General features: G+C 47.3%; 2 protein-coding genes across 2 annotated transcripts in view; one reads left to right on the forward strand and one right to left on the reverse strand.

The window, feature by feature from the left end:
* The window catches only part of LOC310746249 (SCO-spondin-like), a 166,106-nt gene extending 165,222 nt beyond the window's left edge, over positions 1-884 (reverse strand). Inside the window, exon 1 of the mRNA XM_083580107.1 lies at positions 741-884. Within this exon, the coding sequence (XP_083436233.1) occupies positions 741-838 (98 nt within the window). The 5' untranslated portion in view covers positions 839-884. The remainder of the gene's footprint in view (positions 1-740) is intronic.
* A 7,972-nt stretch (positions 885-8,856) lies between these two features.
* Positions 8,857-14,194, forward strand: LOC310746221 (uncharacterized protein). The gene is made up of 4 exons (XM_083580072.1): positions 8,857-9,289; positions 11,881-11,992; positions 12,956-13,069; positions 13,817-14,194. Exons 1-4 carry the CDS (start codon positions 9,266-9,268, stop codon positions 14,122-14,124), a joined length of 558 nt encoding a protein of 185 aa, XP_083436198.1. The 5' UTR covers positions 8,857-9,265; the 3' UTR covers positions 14,125-14,194.
* The last annotated feature ends 544 nt before the right edge of the window (positions 14,195-14,738 follow it).

Here is a 14,738-nt window from a genome sequence, read left to right on the forward strand (position 1 = left end):
AGGGCCACATCAAACCTAAATCTGGCCCTGAAGAAGTGGCATCAAGTTTCTCAAGATGATTCTTACCTGCCTTCGCAGGCAGGAGCCAAGGAAGCCCACTGACTTCAATAGGTTTACTCTGGACCACTTAGGCCACCTCTGCCACCATTCAACTAAAGCCCATGGGTACCACTTTGAACAACCATGCTGTTATAAGAAAAAAACCTGCTCCTTTTCCCTTATGGAGTCTCCAAGAGCCCATACAGAGTCCTTAAGTGGATTCCCTATTGGTAGGAGATAGTAACAGAGGCCAACCAGAGAATATTGAGAAGCAAAGCAGCTAGGAAGCCTGATCTTTATTAAAGCTGTTGCAACAGGGTCCCCATTCTCCACACGCAGGAGGGAGGAAGAGAACCCCGAGCCATGCGCACAAGCCCTTATATAGACTTTTGAAATTGCCACCCTGTAGCTCAAGGCCACCCCCCAAAACATCATACATACCTCAATAAAGGGGTGGTCTTTTTCTTATATGTTTTAAAATTTAATAAATATTATATATATGTAGTTGCATTTTCTATTTTACACAAACAGATTAAAAACACAAACATATACATGTGTTTTTAATAAATATTATTTTTTAATTTATAATAGTGAAATGATAAAGGAAAAATACACACACACACAAAATAAGTACTAACAGCGCCTGCACAGACATGGACAGCCCCAGAAGGAGGATGGGGAGGGAGGCATCCGTTCCTTACCCGTCATCCAGCGCCAGAGTTTCCCAGAGGCAGAGCCATGCCAAGGTGCCCAGGACCAACCTGTGGCAAGGCCTGGGGGCACGCGCTGACTCCTGCATCTCTTCGGAGGGACGGCGCCGCTTGTGGAGTCCGGGCCGGCCAGCCTGTCCCCGGAGAGAGGGAGGGTATCATTATCCTAATACATATGCAAATATTAATAGCCTCCAAATTGGTCTGGAGAAACTCAACACGGCGTTCTGTTGGTCTTCCCCCTATCCAACTGGAGAAAGTGGACAGGAAAAAAAAGTTTTCCTCCCTCTCTAATAAACACCAGAACTCGTGGACTTTCAATTAAGTTGAATGTTGGAAGATCTGAATCCAGGAGAAAGTCTTTCTTCACACAGCGCATAGTTGAACGATGGAACTCCCTGCCACATGAGGCAGAGATGGCCAACTTAAACAAAGATTGGACAAATTAATTGAGAATAAAGCTGTCTGTGACTACTAGCCGCAAGCTACTTTTGGAAAGGGGGAAATAAATGAATCTCCCCTCCCCTCCAGGCACCATCGGGTCTCAAACACCACCCCAGTGCAAGTCCCTCCAGCCCACTCTGCAGATCACCCCCCCCCCCACTTACCTGATGCTCCAGCGGAGGGGGGGTGGGCAAGGTGGACGAGCTCTCTGCTCCGGGGGACAGGAACTGAAGAGAGCAGAAGATGGCTCCTTGGGATGGGGGCATTTATAGCCTGCAAGAGTCGCCAGCTTGGGAACATCTGGAGCGTCTGGGATTGGAGGATTCTTCCCCCACGTCAGTGCAGCTTTCTGGGTTCACTCTGCCCAGTCAGATGGAAACCCCCCACTGGCCCCCTTCTCTCCCCCCACCCCATCCCAGGATCCAGAGCCTGCATCCAGGAAAGAACCTGGCCACACAATCTGCCGGGGGTGGGAGGGTGGAGGTGGGAGAGGGTCTTTAGATGCCCTTCCCATCTCCTCCCCTTTTGCTCCTGGGGGGTTCTGCACAAACTCGCCTGCCCTCCCTCTGTCTCCTGCCTCTTAAAACCGTTTTTTTTAAATGATTTCTTAACAAACAGAAAAGTGCAAACATAAGGAAAGGAAAGAATCAGAAATGGAAGCCCCAAGCGTCACAGCCCAGGAGGAGAAACGTGCAAAGATGCAGGGATGAATTCCAAGTTAATAAGCGTTAAGTAAGGAGAAATTACGCTCTAAAATGTACAGGATTTTGTTGGATTGGTCAGTGAAAGATGAGGAAGTAAAATCAGCGACGATTCAATGGGCTAGAGATTTTGGATATAACATTCAAAGGTCAGCATGGGATAAACTTTGGAGAGAGAATCTAAAGTTCAAGGTGTGTTACACTCTTAAAGAACACTACAGTGGTACCTCGGTTTAAGAACAGTCCTGTTTACGAACAATCCGGTTTACGAACTCCACAAAACCGGAAGTAGTGTCCCGGTTTGAGAACTTTACCTCAGTATAAGAATGGAAGCCGAACGGTGGAAGGGCACTGGCAGCGGAAGGCCTCATTAGGGAAAGCATGCCTTGGTTTAAGAACGGTTTCGGTTTAAGAACGGACTTCCGGAACGGATTAAGTTCATAAGCTGAGGTACCACTGTATTTGAAAATGCTGTATCGATGGTATTTGACACCCAGCAAGTTAACGAAAATGTACAGAACCAGCTCTAACTTGAGTTGGAAGTGCAAAGAAATAGAAGGAACTATGTACCATATGTGGTGGGAATGCAAAAAGATAAAGGAATTTTGAGATATGATCTACAATGAGCTTAATTTTTTTTTTAATTAACCTTTGCCAAAAAAACCATGAAGCCCTTCTCCTAGGTACTATAGGTGTAGATATACCACAAAATTTGAGGACGTTATTCATGTATGCAACCATGCTATTATTCCAATGCTGGAAAAGATATAATACCAACAAAAATGGAATGGCAGACGAAATTATTTGTGTACGCTGAGATGGCAAGATTAACAGGGAAAATTAAGAATCATGGCGACCAAAAATTTAACAGAGAGTGGGAAAAATACAGACAATACCCAAGAGATCACTGCAAACACCTGAAATCTTTGGCAGGCCTTGAATGACTCCTGCAATGTGACATAACTTATGGAAATAATGGATAAATATAAACTAGACATTATTCAATCTGCAGTTAATACATAAATGTAGAGGACCCGTGTTGGGGTAGAGTCTCAATACTTCACTATGCAACTTTACTTTATTTCCAAAGCTTCAGTATTGCTTTTGTGTATATTTTTGATGGAGAAGGATAACTGTGATGTATTTTAAAAACCAATAAAGATGAAAATGCAGAAATTCAAGTTAATAGGTTTATTGTTCTAGCCAAAAGCCATGACTAACTTGCATTTGGCAATAGTGTTAATAAATAATACAGAACACCCATCCATCATATAAAAATCCGTAATATGACAAAAAAGGAGGCCTGGGGGGGGGGCCTGCCCCACCTGCTCAGTGGCCCGGAGGTGTTTTTGTGTCCCTAGGATGTGCCGCTGGGGGTCTCTGAGCTACTGAGCCCAGACTTTGTCTGCAGAGGCCTCCCCTGCTGGCATTTCCATCACGCTCTCCTGCCCCAAACACGGATCTCCGGCTTATCCCTACTTCCTGGTCTCCAGCTCATCTCTGCAAAGAATTCAAAGCCCCCAGCAGGTCACTTGCTCTCCTTTGGTTCAGGTTGTCATACACCCTCACACAAACACACACAAACACACACACACACAGCCCACCCCATGTCCCCTTGATATGCACAATGCTGGAATCCATTTGGAACAGAAGGAAATTATTTGTGTGTGTTTGATCATTTTTATTGCAATTTCCATTGTTACAATGAAATATGATGCATTATTATTATTATTTTCTTCTTCTTCTTCTTCTTCTTCTTCTTCTTCTTCTTCTTCTTCTTCTTCTCCTCCTCCTCCTCCTCCTCCTTCTCTTTTTTGCGATCACTCGTAGCCAAGTAAGATTGTCTTCCATAAACACGGTTTTAAAAATGAGTCTGTAAGTAACTGTGGAGGCCAATTCTGGATCCACACGTCCTTCCACAGTGGGGACATTGGGAGGTGATCACGATGAGAGTTTGCCAAACGTGCCTTCCTCTTAGCATGTTTCTCCCTTGTGTCCTGAATTCGAGTGTCTTCAAAGCCCACAACACCTTTGGGAAAGGCTGTTCTCCAATTGGAGTGCTTGCAGGCCAGTGTTTCCCAGTTGTCAGTGTTTATACTACATTTTTTAAGATTTGTCTTGAGAGAGTCTTTAAACCTCTTTCGTTGACCACCAACATTACACTTTCCATTTTTAAATAGAGTAGTTGCTTTGGAAGACGATAATCAGGCATCTGCACAACATGACCAGTCCAACGAAGTCGATGTTGAAGAATCATTGCTTCAACACTGGTGATCTTTGCTTCTTCCAGTACTCTGGTATTAGTTCACCTGTCTTCTCAGGTGATGTGTAAAATTTTTGGGAGACACCGTTGATAGAATCTTTCGAGGAAATGGAGATGGCGTTTGTAAGTGGTCCATGTTTCACAAGCATACAGTACGGTTGGTAGTACAACAGCTTTGTAAACAAGCATTCTGGTTTCCTTGCAAATGTCCCAGTCCTCAAACACTCTGCACTTCAATCGGGAGAAAGCTGAGCTCAGGCAATGCTGGATTTCGGCCTCAATGTCAGCCCTTGTGGAAAGGTAACTGCCCAGGTAGGAGAAGTGACCGACATTTTCCAATGTTACACCATTGAGTGTAACATAATTATTATTATGTAACATCATTATTACTATGCCACCCATCTGACTGGGTTCCCCGGCCACTCTGGGTGGCTTCCAACTAATTAAAACATCAAACACAGTGAAACATCAATCAGAAACAAAGTCAGGCAAACTTTCTTTTCTCTGTCCTGAATTCTCCAACATTCAGCTTCATCAGATGCCCACAATTTCTTATGCTATGAGAGAGGGAGGAAAACTGTTCTTTCTCCGCTTTTTCCATGACATGCATGATTTTTAAAATTTCTATCATGTTCAATAAATTCTATCATGTTGGTCTTATTCTCCAGGCATTGCCAGGCAACCTGTTTACTGAGCAAGCATCCTGACTGATTTGCAGAGAAGTTAGATGCTGGCTCTCATTTCCCCAAAACTTTCCTTGTGGCCCAAAAGTGCGGTCTTCTGGGCAAGCGGGTTAGTTGCACAAGAGCTTCGCACCCATAATAATTGCACAACCTGTAATTGATCATATGCAATCGAATCCCGCAGTCTGGAAGTTCCCTCATGTTACATGGGAGGAAGGAAGTCTGGAATCAAGATGGGAAATGTTAAGTTGTGGGCGAACATATCAGATGACACAGGGATTCTTCCAAAGCAGCTCTTTATTTGTAAGCCGGAACAGAACTAACTGAGGAGCTCAGTCAGCCTGCTTATATAGAGCTCCAGAACAATTGTAACTGTTGCAACTTTCTAAAACTATCCAATCACTGAACGTCACTTTTCGATCTTTCATTTGCATACAAACTATCCAATCACTGAACGTTACTTTCGATCCTTCATTTGCATAACTATCTACAGTATCCCCCTGCTGGCCCAGGGTGAGAACTTCAGTACATAACAGGAAAAGCTTCAGAAAAAGGTCCCCAAAATGGTCCAAGGGATGGAGAGACTATGAGGAATGGTTGCAGCATTTTTTAGTTTAGCGAAAAGCTAAGAGGTGACATGACAGCAGTTCACAAAATTCTGCGTGTCCTGGAGAAAGAAGATGGAGAAAAGGTTTCCTCCCTCTCTCATCATGCCCAAACTCGGGGATGGATGTTGGAAAAATCAGCTTAGTTTAGCTCTGCACTTCTTCGCAGCGCAGAGTTAAACTATGGAACTCCCTGCTTTAAAAGAGGATTGAAGAAATGAACCTATGCTGCCAATTCTCGTAGTAGACCAGTAAGAAGTAAGCAACACATAAGCGGCACACAAAACACTACCAAACCATTCTACGTTCTAAATCTTATATTAATAATCCAAAAATTGAGAGAACAAGGTACAAGATCTACTACAGAAGCCACAAACAGAAAACTCATTCAAATTGTGTCCAAAAGGAAGATTCAGTCTTTAAAGTTCCTTTAGCCAGGCTCCTGTAGATATCAGTGAAGATAAGTTTGATCAAACGAAGTGTCAGTGATGTTACGCACAAGAATTTGTTTATTTTATTTTTTTAAAAGAGGATTGGGCAAATTCAGGGAGGAGGAGGAGGCTGCTGAGAGCTACCGGCCATGATGGCTGTTCTCTGCCTCTAGGGACATTGGCTTGATCCAGAAGGCTCCTCTTATGTTCTTATGGGCTGTTCTGTCAAAAGACAGACAAAGGAACCTGCAGCAGGGAGGAAAAGGAAGCATCAGGAGAGGGTTTGCCACCCGGCACCAAGAGGGCTTTATGGGAGAGCTGGACCATAAAGAAGGCTGATCGCCAAAGAATGGATGCTTTTGAATTCTGGTGCTGGAGGAGACTCTTGAGAGTCCCATGGACTGCAAGAAGATCAAACCTCTCCATTCTGGAGGAAATCAGCCCTGAGTGCTCACTGGAAGGACAGATCCTGAAGCTGAGGCTCCAAGACTTTGGCCACATCATGAGAAGAGAAGATTCCCTGGAAAAGACCCTGCTGTTGGGAAAGATGGAGGGCACAAGGAGAAGGGGACGGCAGAGGAGGAGATGGTGGGACAGTGTTCTCGAAGCTACCAGCATGAGTTTGACCAAACTGCGGGAGGCAGTGGAAGACAGGAGGGCCTGGCGTGCTCTGGTCCAGGGGGTCACGAAGAGTCGGACACGACAAAACAACAACCAAGAGGGCAGTGGAGATTCCTTCCTGAGCCTGGCCAGGGATTGCCATCTAAGTCCAAAGGGGCACATCTCTCCCCTTCTGCACACATTCTCCTTCCAAACCATCTGATCAGAGCATCCGTCCTGTCTCTCTGCAGGAAGCTCTGCTTCCTTGTGGTGCATTTTGGGAAGCGTAGTCCAGGCTTTGGGTGCAGCATGTCCAGAACACCCCTTCCTTATCGCCAGCACCAGCCTCTGGTTCTTTTTTCCAAAGGGCATTTAGACACATGACAGGCAGGCTGCATTTATTGCATTTATTTACCAGGGATCAGCTCCCAAAGAAATCACATGAGTAGGAGGCGACTGCACAGTGCTTTGGGACGTTTAACTTGGAGCGAAGGGGGCGCCAGTCGGATGGCCTCCTCCCCCAGCCTGTCTTTAGCAGCACAGCAGCTTGGCAGGCAGGAATCCAACTGGCAAAGCTCCCCTCCGTTTTTATCTCCATGTCAAAAATAGGCTGTGGACTAAATTTCATAAGGTGCTATGAGAGGCACTTTGGGAACGAATGTGGTGTTCCAGGAAAACAGGAAAGACTTATCTTGGCGTTCCTTCATAACTTAGCATTGAACATTTTATTTTATGCTATTGTGTGTGTTTTTTTGGGGGGGGGGGATAAGAAATCTAGATTTATTTATCTTTTGAAGGACATGGGATTCAAGGTCAGGCAAAAGAACAGATCTAAAAAGACTAGGTCTGTAACACTGCATGGACGCCTCCCTCCAGCTGATTTGCGCATTCAATTCCAGCACGACAACCTCAGAGAGACTGAGCCATTGGCAGCGGTGGTAGAGTGGTTAGAGTCATGAGGACCTTAGCAGGTGACAGCCTGCAGGATCAGGCCAACATCCCATCTGGTCCAGGATCCTGTTCTCACTGTGGCCAACCAGGTGCCTCTTCTGGGAAACCCACAAGCAGGATTCGAACACAAGAGCAACTCTCGCCTCCTGCGGTTTCCAGCGAGTGACCTTTCCACTATACAATTCTATGATTCCTGGGCATAGCCAGGATTTATTTGAGGGGGGGCAGGGTTTACATGGGGTGGGGGCAGAACCAAGTTATCTGCACAGCAATTGGTCAGTTCTTTAAGTATTTTGATTTTGATTTACTTGAGGGGGGGCAGCTGCTGTTCTTGGTTGCTGATCTATAATGGACCTTGGCCTGATCCAGCAGAACAGCTTTTTTTTATTCCCCCCCCCCAACACAGCAGGGCTGGCTTGCCAGGTTTTGCAGCAAGTGTAAGGCAACACACTGCCAATCTAAAAAGCCCCCAGCGCATTGCAAGCAAAAAGCCCTAAAATTACCTAACTGATCACTGACCATAATGAAGAGAAGGGTTGATGGAGGGATCCCTAACCACAGAACAAGCGTCTATCGTGCGTAACATTTCTTGCACCTGAGAACCTGGGATGTAGTCCACCAGATCTCCTTCTGCCAACCTCAACAATCTGTTAGTCCCTAAGGCACCAGCAGATTCTCTCTCTCTCTCCCCACCCGCCGCCCCAGATTTCCTTCTGCTATCCCATACCCTCCCACATTTATCAGATGAAAATAGGGACGTTCTATTCATTATTATTATTATTATTATTATTATTATTACTATTATTATTATTATTTTATTTATACCCCACACATCTTATTGGGTTGCCCCAGCCACTCTGGGTATATAAAACATAAACATATATAAAAGCATAATAAAACATCGAATATATACAATAGCATAATAAAACATAGAACATTAAAAAAAACAGGAGAGAATGGTGTTAGACCACCCCCAAACAAGGAAATAAGTAACTATAAAACCTTTAGAAGACATCTGAAGGCAACCCAGTATAGGGAAGTTGTTTATTGTTTTATTATGTTTTTATATATGTTGGAAGCCGCCCAGAATGGCTGGGGAACCCAGTCAGCTATTATTATTATTATTATTATTATTATTATTATTATTATTATTATTATTATTATTATTTGAATAGGACGTCCCTATTTTCACCGGAGAAACGCCGGAGGGTCCGCGCTTCTGCTCTCCTCCTCAATCCACTAGTCCTTAAGGAGCCCCCGATTCCTCGTGCGCGCGCAGCTGCTTCCAGCCGGCCTCCTCCGCGCGCCCCCCTCGCCGCCTTGCAAGCCGACGGAAGCGCAAAGCGCTGAATTGCAAAGCTCTTTCTTTCTCTCTCTCTCCACCCCCCACACCCCCCCGAGCCCGGTGCCTGCTGGGAGATGTAGTTCCCCTCTCCGTCCGCCGAGTAGGGCAATCCGGCGGCGCGCACGGCCAGCAGGCGGAACCAGCCCGTTTTGCAAAACCGCCTCTCTCCTTCTCCCTTTTTTTTGGGGGGGGGGGTGGTCTTTGCAAGCGGGATCGCGGGGTGGGGTGGCGGTGCAAGCTTTCTCCCGAGGAGCCGGCCCCGATCCTTCCGCGCGGGACCCCCTTGGGGCGTAGGGCCCGGGTGCGCGCACCTTCCCTTTCTGCAGACGCGCGCCCGGCGGGGTCTTGCTTCCCACGCCCCGCGCACCCACAGTTTTTTTGGGTGGGTGGGTGTGCGCGCGCGCGCGTCCTTCCCTCTCCTCGCGCAGCCCAGGATCGGGCGCAGTGGGCGCGCTGCGGAGCCTGCCGCTCCCCCGAGGATCCGGGCCCACGGATGGCCGTCGGGGCTGCCGCGCAGGTAAGGCGGAGGCGGAGGAGTTCAGCTGCTTTGATGTGGCCGAGAGGCAATTAGTCCTCATTTGCATGTCTTCCGGGCCCCAAGTGCCACCCAGGGAGGAGGAAGATCAGCCCTCGGGGGGCAAATCTTCGGGAGGGGCGCCCGGGGGTCCCCGGAGCCGGGCATCCCGGCTGTGCGTTGGCAAAGGGGCGCAGGGGTCGTCCGGCAGAGGAGAAGTGTCAAAATAACTCCCCCCCCCCCGTTTGGTTCAAAGTGCACATGGCTAAGGCCACGATCCTGCACCAGTCGCCTTGCAATGAATCCTAGAATGGTAGCGCTGGAAGGGACCCCAAGGGTCATCCATTCCAGCCCCCTGCAATGCAGAATCTTCTGCTCAATGCAGGACTTGAACCCGCCACCCTGAGATGAAGAGTCTCACGCACTACCAACGGGGAGGTTTGCACAAACTTCTGCAGAGGGGCAGGAGGAGACCCGCAGGGGTCACCTGGCCCAGCCCGCCTGGCAAGGCAGGATTCGCACCTGAATCATAGAAATGTAGAGTTGGAAAAATCGCAGGTCGCCGAGCCCAGGGAACACAGATTTGAGGCAATCCGTAATTGAGAATTTCCCTTTGGGGCCACTGAGTTTTGGCCTCGCTCAGGGCACCATATGAGCAAAGTCCGCCCCTGTTGAAAGAGACCCCTTGTGTCATCTAGTCCAGCCCCCTGGAATCTTGGCTAAAGCATCCCTGACGGATCCAACCTCTGCTTCAAAACCTACAAGGAAGGGGAGTCCACAACCTCCCAAAAGAGACCTTTCCACTTTGCCCTCAGAAAGTTCTTCCTGGAGCCAGAATCTCCTTTAAGTTGAATCTGTTCCCAGTGGGGCAGGGGGAAAAAAAGCTCAAAGAAGCTTTAGAAGTAAAAACTGCCACTTATTTTCTCTGCTGGAAGCTCTGCGTTTTCCCTGCCCTCTGAAACCCTTCATTCTAACCTTCATGCGTCACGGGTGCAATGGCTCATTAGTTTGGGGCCATGAATAATGTTTTATGCAGCAGTTCGGGTGCTTAAATGGAAAGGGAATCTTGATTCGAAGGCACTTTTTAAAGCAGTGGTTTTTATACAAGTGTAGCATAAATCAGTTGTTTGCCCCGCGCTCGAGGGTGCTTAATTATATGTCTTTCTCCAACCTGTCATTATGAATATTGCTGTTTTGCTCAAGGGATATTTCAGGTGGGGAGTTGGAAGCCAACCGCTGTTCAGGTGTCGTGGGCGATAATAACCTTGGCATTTACTTAACCGTGGTGCTTTAACTCGTGTGGCATCTTCTCATCACGAGGCTCCAGCTCAACCGAACAGCCGCTTGCTGTTTATAAAGCGAGATTCGGCAGAAGTTGGGCGTTGAGCCCCGTTCCCTTTGGGAAAACATGACAGGAGACAGAACCTAGGAAACTCATTTCACAGCCTTTTTGTGCCTTTGAGGATCTAAGCAAACTAAGGCCCGGGGGCCGAATCCGACCCAATCGCCTTCTCAATTCGGCCCGCGGATGGTCCGGGAATCAGCGTGTTTTTACAAAAGTAGAATGTGTCCTTTTATTTAAAATGCATCTCTGGGTTATTTGTGGGGCAGAGGAATTCCTTCATTATTATTTTTTCAAAATATAGTCTGGCCCCCCCACAAGGTCTGAGGGACAGTGGACCGGCCCCCTGCTGAAAAAGTTTGCTGACCCTGATCTAAGCTTTAACTTTCTGTAAAGGTTTTCTTTTAATAGTTCCTATGGGTAAAGAGATGGGTAGGCAAACTAAGGCCCGGGGGCCGGATCCAGCCCAATCGCTTTCTCAGTCCGGCCCGTGGACGGTCTGGGAATCAGCATGTTTTTACATGAGTAGAATGTGTCCTTTTATTTAAAATGCATCTCTGGGTTATTTGTGGGGCATTATAATTCATTCATCCCCCCCCCAAAAAAAATATATATTCCGGTTCCCCACAAGGGCCCCCTGCTGAAAAAGTTTGCTGACCCCTGCTGTAACCATTACCCCCTGGCTCTTTGTGAAAGCTACCTGGACTCCCTGCCTGAGAATATGGTGGGATATGCAAAAATACAAAGAAAATCCCTAGCGTCATTTGGATTTGACCCATGCTGGGCCCACTTAACGGTTGCTGGCAAACCAGCTGCAGAAATACTGTAAAATACAAAAACACTCAGATTTGTTTTAAGTTTTTCATCTATGCATAAACACAGTCTAAAATGTGAATAACAATAAATTCAGAATTCAAAATCAATTTAGGGGGGAAATCCATCCAATAAACATTCGATGATCACTAGAACTAGCTGGCTAAATTAGTCCTGTTTGGGCCAGCGAGGAGACCAGGGGGGAATTAGCTGTGGGATCCCAGAGCAGGTAATCTTCCTAAAAAGGGGAGAGGGAGGGAAGGAAGGGGAATAAAAGATCTGGCTGAATTCAAATTGAAAGCCAGGCGGAATAGCTCTGTCTTACAGGCCCTGCGGAAGGAAGTTAAATCCTGCAGGGCCCTGGTCTCCTGGGACAGAGCAGTCCACCAGGTCGGAGCCATCACTGAGAAGACCATGATTCCTGACTTGCCCCTTGCAGGTGCCAGTGCGGTGTGAGGACGCGGCCCTGTATCTCGCCCCCGAGCGCTGGAAGGAGTGGGCGGCACATGAGGACGCCATGCGGGAGAATTACGGCGCCACCATCGCTTTGGGTAAAACAAGGACTTTTTTTCGCCTTCATCCTTCCTGCCCACAACCTGATCTCCTGTGGAATGAATGTGTGGAGCTTTTTTCTAGACCTAATATGGGGAAATAGAGGCCTGGAGGGTGGGGGCCAAATACAGTCTTCAGGGGCAGCCCCACTTAGAGCACATTTCAGCAGTCTAATCTGAGCATGGGGTGCATTGGCCAAGTCATCTCTTGTTGTGCCTCTTATATTATCTTTATATTAGTTTATTTAGAATCCAAATTTTCCCCAGAACCCGATTGTGTTTCTTCATTGTGCAGACACAGATGTTCCAGGCATTTATGTATTTATTTGAGACATTTGTATACAGTGGTCCCTTGGTTCTCAAACGCCTTGGTACTCAAATAATTTGGAACCCAAACACTGCAAACCTGGAAGCAAGAGTTCCGGTTTGCAAACCTTTTTCGGAAGCTGAAAGTGCTCTGTTTTGAGTGTTACGCTCCTGATTTGACTGTTACGCTGAGGTCTGTCTGTTTTTCCTATTTATTTTGCATTTTTGTTTTTGCAGCTCTTTTTGTTATGTTTTTGTGACTGCGTGGAACCCAGTTCAGCTACTGAATGATGGATTGCGTGACTGCAGTACATTGTTTATTGCTTTCAATTTATGGATCAATGGTCTCGTTAGATAGCAAAAATGTGGGATTGCTGTTTTGGGGGTTGTTTTTAAAAGTCTGGAATGGATTAATCCCTTTTGCATGCCTTTCTATGGAAAAGCGCACCTTGGCTTTGGAATGCTTTGGTTTTGGAATAGATTTCCGGAACGGATTAAGTTTGAGAACCAAGGTACCGCTGCAATTTAGTGAATTCAACAAGGCATTTTGAGGAGAAGCAAAGCCATTCACTTTGACCAGAGATACTACTGCATCTGCCTCTTTGGTCCTTACCGAAGAGTCAGAAGACAGGATAATCTACGCTTTCTCTCTTGCAGGATCGCCAGTCACCAAGCCCGAGATGGTTGCCCAGATTGAGGAAGGCGGCCCGCTGCTGCTCAACGGTCAGGGGGATGTCCAGCCCAGGGAGCGGTCGGACGCTGCCGACACAGGTTAGAGAAGCCGGCAAACCCTTATTGGCAGAAGTGTGTTGCTGGGTCAAGCGCCCTCTTATAGTGGCCAGTGGGATGTTGGCCATCTAAGTTGGCGGCCCTCACTACCTCCTGTGGCAGGGAGTTCCTCAGTCTAACCCAGGGGTAGGCATCCTAGGCCCGGGGCCAGATCCAGCCCAATCGCCTTCTCAATCTGGCCTGCGGACAGTCCAGGAATCAGCGTGTTTTTACATGAGTAGAATGTGGCCTTTTATTTAAAATACATCCCTGGGTTATTTGTGGGGCATAGGAATTCGTTCATTCCCCCCCCCCCCAAAAAAAATATAGTCCGGCCCCCCACAAGGTCTGAGGGACAGTGGACCGGCCCCCTGCTGAAAAAGGTTGCTGACCCCTTGTCTCACCCTCCGCTGTGCGAAGAACTTTCGTTTCTCTGTCCCTCATTCAGTTTCATCGCATCCCTGCAAGTTCTAGCGTTACGAGAGAGGAGGAAAAGCTTTCCTCTCTCCGCTTCCTCCAGTCTGTGAATAATTTCACGAACTCCTCTCGTGTTGCCTCTTCCTCGAATTTTCTCCAAACTAAAACTCCCCAAACGGTGCAGCCTTTTTCATAGGGGAATCGCTCCGTCCCCAGGATAATTTCAGTCGCCCTTTTCCACCTTCAGGGTTTCCAAGGCCCCTGAGCCGTTTATTTACCTCCATGTCCTGACCAAAGTGTGGCTTTTATTCTGTTTTTCTCTCCCCTCTGCAGGATGCGTCTCTCTGGAGACTGAGGATGCCAGGAAGAGCGAAGAGCAGCGAAGGGCCGGGGAGGAGCAGAGGATGAGAGGAGAAGCCCCCAGAGGCCCCGAGAGAGGTGAGGACTGTTATTTATTCTTATTGCAGTGCGATGTGGGGCTTCCCTCAGCCTTGATCCAGAAGCGGCACGCAGTGCGGGATGCTGCAGCACGATCGCTGGCCTTGTTGGCGTATGAGGCCTGGGCTCAGAGACTGGCACCGGCTGCCGATCTGCTCTGGGGCCGAGTTCAAGGTGGTGCTATTAGTATACAAAGCCCTTAACAACTTGGGATCAGTTTAGCTTCAAGATAGCCTTACCCAATAAATGCCCGCTCGCAACTGGCACTCCTAACAGGTGCTACAATGTCCTTTATTGGGAAGCTTCTATGTTTTGTTGAAGTCGCCCAGAGTGGCTCCCCGTGCCTCCTGAGGGAGGGAGTTCCATAGATTAATTCTGTACGGTGTCTTTCGCCGTTTATCTTTACTGCATGTTCACAAGTTCTAGTGTAATGGAAGAAGGAGATAAACTGTCCATTTTCTCCATCCCACGCTTCATTTTATAAACTCACTTTAAAAAATGAAATAAAATCCTCCAAAATAAAACAACCTCATGCGGATAAATAATGAAATATCCCACTCTAACCCAGGAGATAGTGTTTAGGCAATGCATGAAAAATAACAACCAAATAATGTAAGAATACTATTTGTCTAGAAGGCAATCAACAGTTTAAGTTAACCAAAAAGTTTTATAAAGTGTGAGGGGTCCTCTATTTTCATTTTTAGCCATATACAGTGGACCCTCCGGTTACTTACTGCTCTGGATACATAACTTTCAGGTTACGAACTCGGCAAGCCCGAAAGTGTGTGTGTGCGTGCACAGAAGCGCTGCCTCTGGT

Source organism: Podarcis filfolensis, assembly GCF_964270895.1.
Source record: "Podarcis filfolensis genome assembly, chromosome: 12".
NCBI lineage: Eukaryota > Metazoa > Chordata > Lepidosauria > Squamata > Lacertidae > Podarcis > Podarcis filfolensis.

Coding starts and splice junctions, on each gene's coding strand:
- LOC310746221 (XM_083580072.1), top strand. CDS start 9,266: ATGGCCGTCGGGGCTGCCGCGCAG. Junction 9,290..11,880: donor CCGTCGGGGCTGCCGCGCAG/GTAAGGCGGAGG, acceptor TGCCCCTTGCAG/GTGCCAGTGCGGTGTGAGGA. Junction 13,070..13,816: donor GTCGGACGCTGCCGACACAG/GTTAGAGAAGCC, acceptor TCCCCTCTGCAG/GATGCGTCTCTCTGGAGACT.